The 7,825-nt window shown below is 65.2% G+C and overlaps 1 protein-coding gene across 1 annotated transcript; it reads left to right on the top strand.

The window, feature by feature from the left end:
• The first annotated feature begins 256 nt into the window (after positions 1-256).
• Positions 257-7,825, top strand: LOC136010004 (uncharacterized). Its single transcript, XM_065670584.1, has 17 exons — positions 257-585; positions 755-1,117; positions 1,368-1,472; positions 1,951-2,019; positions 2,201-3,722; positions 3,852-3,967; positions 4,095-4,186; positions 4,338-4,452; positions 4,607-4,795; positions 5,065-5,187; positions 5,364-5,438; positions 5,768-5,932; positions 6,089-6,210; positions 6,513-6,578; positions 6,873-6,962; positions 7,235-7,388; positions 7,562-7,825. Exons 2-17 carry the CDS (start codon positions 788-790, stop codon positions 7,823-7,825), a joined length of 3,597 nt encoding a protein of 1,198 aa, XP_065526656.1. The 5' UTR covers positions 257-585; positions 755-787.

Raw genomic sequence — 7,825 nt, forward strand, 5'->3', positions numbered from 1 at the left:
CGGGAGGGAGGTGTCGGTTCTCCGGCACGCTCGGACCTGGAGGTTTCTGCGGGGAAAGATGTTCCTGAGGATTCTTTCTGTCAGTCCTTGTCTGACGGGGGACTCTGCTTCCAAGATGTGTCGGAGTCCTCTCCTTCCTCGGGCTGTGTGGAAGCTCGTGTCTGTCTGCGCTGCTTTTTCCTGCTTGTGCGGCTCTTTGCTCTGGGGCGAGGCGCCCAAACCGTGTGCGGTGATGCTGTCAGCGGCAGCCTTCCCCCCAGCACTGCCACGCCTAAGGCAGAGAGGAAAACCTGCCCTGCTCTCGCCGCCTAGCGCTGCCCCCCTCGGCAGCACAGCTCGCCTTGCCGGGGCGCTCCGCTTCCCTGGGCAGGGGCTGGCGGAAGCGGGGTCGCTCCCGGGACAGTCACCCGTGCGCTCCGAGTGCGGGACGGGAGAGGGCCGCGGGGCGTCGCCCGGCAACGGGTGTGTTCGTCAGCGCCGGCCTCTGTGCGGTCGAGAACGGGCTCGGCCAATGCGCGTCGAGGAGCGGCGGCGGTGGTCGGTAAAGAGGCGCGGCAGGGCGGGGGGCAGAGTCAGCTGCGGCAGGTACGGGGCCGGGGGGCGCGGGGGGCGCGGGGAGCGGGGCCAGGGGGGCCGGCGGTGGGGCTGGAGGGGGCAGAGGCGGCGGGGAAGGGGCCGCCACATCCCTGCGGGGGCAGGAGCACGAGCAGGAGGCAGGCTGCCGGCTGCCCGCTGTCTCTCCTCCCGCCAGCAGGTCAGACTCGTGTTGTCGGCCACAGCGGCAGCCATGGCTCTGCTCCGCTTGAGCCAGTTGCTGGACGCCGCCATCGCGGCGCCCGATGCCGAGAGCGTGAACTTCCGAGCGCTGCGCAACCTGCTGCAGGCCATGCTGGGGCACCTGGGCCTGCAGGACCGCTCCCCCCGGGGCTTGGAGCAGCCTGCGGAGCGGGACAGGGCAAGGACCCCGGCCGCGGGGCAGCAGCCGCAGCAGGCGGGTGAGCAGCTGCCTGCGAAGGACGCGCTGCAGGACACCGCCGGCGGCTCCGAAGCTGATGTGGCTGCCGACGTGGGGCAGCCGGTGCAGAGGGTGGAAGGCGACGAGAGCAGCAGCTCTGAGGTAGAGGCTCTCCCCAGTCCCCCGGGTGCTCCCCCGCTGAGGCGCCTCCTCCTCCAGGGGCGGCTCTTTGCCCTTGGCATCAGCTTCAGCGCTCCTGCGCGGAGCTCAGCGCGGGCGGGCAGGCAGGGCTGGATGCAGCCCTGCCGCCACGGCTTTGTGTGATGGCTTCCCTTGGGGCAGGGTGGGGACCGAGTTCCTGGTCTGCAGGGAGCCTCCCGCGGGGCTCATGCCTGCCACCCTCCTCTCCTAGGACACGGCTGTCTACCAGGCTCTCCTGGAGGAGATCAGCCAGATGAAGGAGGCGCAGTCCCGCATGCAAGGCGAAATCCGCGTGATCCAGGAGGCGCTTGGCTTGGTGAGCTGCTGCTGCTGTCCCCAGGAGGGAGCTGGCCTCCTGCTCCCCTCCCTGCATCACCCCGCATCTCCCTGCGGACCCTGTCCTCCGGCCTCGGATGTCACCCAGTGTGAAGGGCACTGGGAGGGAAGGGTGGGAAGGGTGCCCCAAGAGGGGAGCATGGGAGCTCAGCCCCACCCTGCCTGGAGCCCCGGGGAGGGCAGAAATGGGCAGCGCTGCCTGCGGCTCAAGCTGCTGGCAGAGGTAACTGCGTGCGTCCACCCAAGTGGCGCTGAGGCGCTTCTTAGCTAAACACCCGTGAAAGTACCGTGGGTGCTGGGAAGGAGGGTCAAGATCTACTGGTACAATACAGCAGCAGCGCCCCCGGCACGAGCCTGCCCAGCGTCCGTCTGTCTAGTGCCCGAGTTAATTTGCAGATGCTTCTGTTCAGTCCTGCTCCCGTGTCCTGACTGCCGTCCCTCTCCTCGCCCCACTTTAGGGGAACCGCCAGGATGCTGCCGGCCAGCTGCCAGGCCTCTGCAACCCAAGGACTCTGGCCAGTGATGTGGTACGGTTACGAGCACGCCAGGTCCTGCTGCAGGACAGGAGATGGCTGCATCCCTGGGGGACCAGTGCAGGCGGTCCCTCTGCACTAGGGCACGGTCCCCAGCAGTGCTGGGTGGGAGGGGGAGTGCTCCTGTGGGCCCCACCATGCCCCTGGCTACATGGCTGATCTCTTCCTTCCCCAGCAAATGCTGAAGGAAAGGCTGGGCCTGTACCCGGACCCGGAGGAGGTCAGCAACATGGTGCACTGGGACGTGCTGGAGGATTGCCTGGTGGGCAGCAAAGGAGAACGAGGTAGAGATGGAGGAAGACCCAGAGGAGAACAGGAAGAAGAAGACCCGTCTGCCACCACCAAGTCTCCCACTTCAGATGTGGACACCCCACATGGGGCAAGCTCAGTGCCGGGACCTAGAGAGAGCTCAGCGGGGCTGAAGGATCCGGGGGCAGCTCTAACGGCCCCCGAGCAGCAGGCAGGCGTTCCCTCAGATTGGAGGAGGGATGCTAGCACCAGAGCAATGATGCAGACAGCGTCTGGGGACGTGCAGACCACCAGCCTGGGGACCCAGCCAACAGAGCCAGAGTCCACGGGCACCCAGACCACCAGGCTGGGGACGCAGCCAGAGTCCACCACCACTCAGACCATCAGCCTGGGGACCCAGCCAACAGCGCCAGAGTCCACGGGCACCCAGACCACCAGGCTGGGGACGCAGCTGGAGTCCACCACCACTCAGACCACCAGCCTGGGGACCCAGCCAACAGAGCCAGAGTCCACGGGCACCCAGACCACCAGGCTGGGGACGCAGCCGGAGTCCACCACCACTCAGACTGCCAGCCTGGGGACCCAGCCAAGAGAGCCTGAGTCCACAGGCACCCAGACCACCAGGCTGGGGACGCAGCCGGAGTCCACCACCACTCAGACCGCCAGCCTGGGGACCCAGCCAACAGAGCCAGAGTCCACGGGCACCCAGACCACCAGGCTGGGGACGCAGCCGGAGTCCACCACCACTCAGACCGCCAGCCTGGGGACCCAGCCAACAGAGCCAGAGTCCATGGACACCCGGACCACCAGTCTGGGGACGCAGCCGGAGTCCACCACCACTCAGACCACCAGCCTGGGTACCCAGCCAACAGAGCCAGAGTCCACGGGCACCCAGACCACCAGGCTCGGGATGCAGCCGGAGTCCACCACCACTCAGACCGCCAGCCTGGGGACACAGCCAGAGTCCACGGGCACCCAGACCACCAGGCTGAGGACGCAGCCGGAGTCCACCACCACTCAGACCGCCAGCCTGGGGACCCAGCCATCTGAGCCAGAGTCCACGGGCACCCAGACCACCAGGCTGGGGACACAGCCAGAGTCTACCGTCACTCAGACCACCACCTCAGGGGAGCAGCTCAGCACACAGCTTGCCGGGGCTGGCACCCTGGCAGCAGGGACTCTCTTGCCAACAGCCCAGGGACTCGAGATCCCACTCGACGCTGATCCCAGGGCCACGTCCCACGTGCAAGAGCTGGCCTTGCCCTCGGGCTCCAGCAGTGCCTACCACAATGCCTACAGGTGCTACGCGGAGACGGTGGAGGCTGTCAAGCAGATTGGGCAGCTCAGACACCTCTATGCTGCCCTGAAGGAGCAGGTGGCCCAGCTAGAAGCCAGCAGGCTGGAGCGGACTGAACTGGAGAAGCTGCGCCTGCTCCTCCAGGAGGCAGGTGGGAGCTCTGGGAGGTTTGTGGGGGCCATTTGTAATGCTGGGTGTGGAGCTGGTTGTGCTCAGAGCCTGGCGCGTAGGGTGAGAGCCCTTCACTGACAGTGTGTCCCCTTGTACCATGCTCTTCTAGGCCAGGAGAGCGTTGCCAACACGCTGGGTGACCTCCAGGCCCAGGTGTCATCCGTGCAGGGCCTGGCCAGGGAGCTGCAGGGCTTGTCCAGGGAGCTGCAGGGAGAGAAGGGGAAGGTAAGGAGTCCCCGAGGGAGATGCAGGGATGCTGGGAGAGGTGGGCACGGAGGAGGTAGCTGAAGAGCCCCTGTGCTGGGGTGACACAGGGGCCATGCCCTGACTCTGCCCCCACTGCCGTTCCCAGATCAGGAAGCTGGAGAACGCCCTTGGCAAACTGGAGGCGGCCAGAGCCAGCTGGCAAATGGATCTGAGCGACCAACTCAGCCTGCTCTCAGGGTAAAAGGACAGGAGAGGGTTTTGTTCCCTGTGGGGCTGCAGGGGAGCCCAGGAGGGCTGGGAGCATCCCATGCTGGGGAGTGAGGGACGCCCCCTGAGCAAGTAAGCTTGTGAAGACTAAGCCTGCCTGTGCCCCTGTGTCGCCGGCCAGGTCCACACCGCAGGAGGAAAAGCGGGACATGAAGGATCTGTCAGAGCAGCAGCAAATAAGCAAGGCTGCACTGGATCAGGTGGTGAGCCAGACGGCCAAGGGGGAGCAGGAGCAGGTGAGGCGTGGGGGGAGCTCCCACCCCCCCGCTGGCTCTTTGAGGTAGTCCTGGCCATCCTGTGGGTGGCTGGGGCCACGGAGCCTCCACAGCACCTGGGATTGTTGGCTGCATCTGTCCCGTCTCAGAGGTGATTCCTCTTCCCCTTCTGCAGCTGGAAGAGGTGAGAGCGATGGAGAGCACGGGGCAGGAGGAGGCAGTATGCCCCATGTGCAGCAGCGACACGAGCACGCGTTTGGGGAAGCTTCTGCGACGCTATGAGAAGCTGCAGGGGCTGGTGGAGTCCCTCATGTCGAGGAAGAAGACGGGCAAGGTGGTGAGGCAGCTGCCAGGGAAGAGCCAGGTAGGGAGATGGCAGCATGGGGGACGTGGGAGGGGGCTGCCAGAACCATGCCCGGCTCTCTGTGCTTCGGTGCTATGTGGGGGAGTTCCGTGCTCCCCCCCATCCTGTCTTGTAAGGTCTGCAGCATAGAGGGAGATTCAAGGCGTGCTGCAAATGTCCTGCTGGCACTGAGAGCCTGTGGCCACTGGCCCAGGAAGCCAGGTCTGTCCCTGTGGGGCAGCCTCCCCACCTTGCGTGGCACTACCTGGTTATTTTCCTCCCTGGAGCAGGACGAAGAGGCGCTGAAGCGCATCCAGGCTGCCATCCTGCAGATGCAAGGGGAGTATGAGCAGCTCAACTCTGTCACGGGGAGCCTCCTGGATGACAGTCGCCAGCAGCAGAAAGATATCGAGGTAGATGGCTGAAACCCCCGTGGGCTTAGAGCATCCTCCAGGCAGAGCCCAGGCTGGGGACCATAGGCGATTTGCTCTGTGGAGATTTAAGAGTACCTTTCCCGGAGGATTCTGTGTGTGGGGAGAAGCAGGGGCGCTCCTGCCACAAGGTCATAGGATGCTTTCTGTGTTGGAAGGGTCTGTTGCAGTCCGTGGAGAGGCTGGAGAAGGAGAAGGCAGACAAGGAGGACCTGGAGCTGGGAATGGATGAGGTACGACCTCAAGGGGCCTAAGCAGCAGCCAAGGGGGTGCTGGGCAGGGTGACAAATGCCCCTTGTCCCCCTGGGAGCTTGGTGGCAGAGCTGGCCCTGGGGGAGGGAGGATTCCTAGCCCAGCTGCAGGTCCCTCTGTCTCCCCCCATGTCCCTGGGGCTGGTGGGACCGACCCCATGGGGGTGGTGGGGCGAGTGGGACCACACAGTCGTGGGAGGAGCACAGTGGTCCTGCAGGAGTGCTTTTGCCTCTGCCCCTGCAATGGGCTGACCCTGGCTGTTGCACCTCCATCCTTTCCCCACCGTTCTCCTGCCTTTCCCTGTTGCTAGAAAGCAGACAAAGGTGCCTTGGAAAGCAGAGTCAGCCGCGCCCAATTTGAGGCCAGCCTGGAGCTGCTGAAGGAGAGAAACCAGGAGGTGCTGAGCCGGGTGACGGGCCAGGAGCAGGGGCTGCACGAGGTCCAGCAGCAGCTGCGGGAGGAGATGGCCTCCAAGGTGAGGGGCGGCTCGTCGCCGCCGCGCAAAAATGGCGCCTTCGGGGCTCGGTGGCCCAAGGCAGCATCCTCCTGAGGATTCCTGCTCCTGGCTTTTCCCTGGGGACGCCGTGTCCCGTCCCGGAGCCGCTGGCTGAGGGAGTGTGTCTGTCTGCAGCTGGATCGCCTGGAGCTGGGGCCATTCCAGCAAGAGCTGGAGGAACACTGGAAGAGCAGCCTTGAGCAGCTCAAGGAAATGGCACCACCAATGGAAGCTGACGATGCAGCCGGGATTAGGAAGTGAGTGCAAGAGGGACAGCACTCGCCTTGTTCCCGCTTTGTCCTTGCCTGCATCCCCTGTTGCCACGGTGCCTGTGGCAGCGGTTCCCAGGGCACTGGAGGTTCTTGGGCTCCGCTCTGGGAATTCTCCTGTGCCTAAGATGAAGTGGAGCTTTTTCCCAGGAGGGAGCCCACAGCCAACCACTCTCCCTCATCCTATCCCCTTTCTTCTGGAACCAGCCAGTAGGCTGGGACCTTGTTGGTGTTGGTGGCGGGGATAAACCAGGTTTCCCAGCTCACGCAGCCCGTTTTCCCCTCCCCAGGCAGCTGCTGGTGGATTTCCAGTGCCTGTCTTGTGACAGGCAGCTCAGCATGCGGGTGCCTGGCTCGTGAGTACTGCCCAGCGCAGGCGCATTGGGAATCTGCATGGGTGGGATGGGGGAGGATGGGTGCTGGTGGTGCTCCAGACCAGGCATGGGGTTCGGGGTGTCTGCCTGCGAGGGTCTGATCGTGCCCAGCCCCCTCCACAGGCCTGCCCGTCAGCGGGAGGATTAGGAGCCCTCCCGGAGGGCAGCAGGCAGGGGATGCCGTGAGGTACAAGCCTGTGGGGTTTGGGGGTCTTCCACGAGCCAGGGCGGGTCATTTGTCCCCTGTCACCCACTGACGGCTCTTGCCCTCCCCAGGCCTATCCCGCCCATCCCGCCCTTTCCACCGCTGGTCCCTCACGTCACTGGACGATCCCAGCCCGTTCTGAAGACGGAGCAAACCCACAGGTAGGGGACACGGGACCCATCCCCATCCCCGGGCTGCATGGTGGCCCTGCCCCAGCAAGGGAGAGTCCTTCCCTGCGTCGGAGCCAAGGACTCTGCTCCCTGGGCAGGGCAGGGGAGCAGAGATGTGCCACAGAGGCTCAGCTGGGCTTGCCCCAGGCCTGGGGGTTTTACAGCCTCGCCACTGTGCTGCCCCATCTCTCTCTCTCTCTCAGTGGCGCTGAAGCCACACGTGCTGAGTTGTGTGCTGAGTGTTCCCATACCCTATCCTGCAGGGAGCCGATGGCTGCATGCAGGTACCCCACCGTGCCACGGCAGTGTGGGGGCCAGCATACCCTCACAGGCCCGCTGCAGCGCAGCCTGCGCCTCCCGCCTGTCCGGCCCAGCACCCCACAGGCACTCCAGCCATCCACCCTGCTCCCCAGCAAGGTAGGGATGAAGAAAGAAGGGATGTGGTGGGGGTGACTGAGGTTGGGAGGGTGATGCTGAGCATCTGGGGGGGATCCATGCCTCAGTTTCCCCGGGAGAGACGGGTACAGAGGGTTGCTCGGGGCTGCTGAATTCAGCCCCATGCCTTAGCCAACCCATTGTCTCCTCCCCAGCAGGACAAGGTAGAGCTGTTGGGGCAGGACAGCCGCAGGGCTGGCCCCTGCCCCTCGGCCCCAGGCACCACTGGCCCACTGGAACGAAGGTCAGCCTCATCCCACAGCCACCTTCTCCAGGGACACCAGCCCCACCCGCCCCTCCAGCCCCGCAGGATGGATGCAGCAACGCAGCAGCCGGGCAGGCCTGCGGGTCACCGGCTGAATCCCATTGCCCGGGCACCCCAGCAGGCGCGAGGAAGTAGCTCCCAGCAGCAGCAATAA

The sequence above is a fragment of the Lathamus discolor genome, chromosome 3 (genome assembly GCF_037157495.1).
Source record: "Lathamus discolor isolate bLatDis1 chromosome 3, bLatDis1.hap1, whole genome shotgun sequence".
Lineage (NCBI taxonomy): Eukaryota > Metazoa > Chordata > Aves > Psittaciformes > Psittacidae > Lathamus > Lathamus discolor.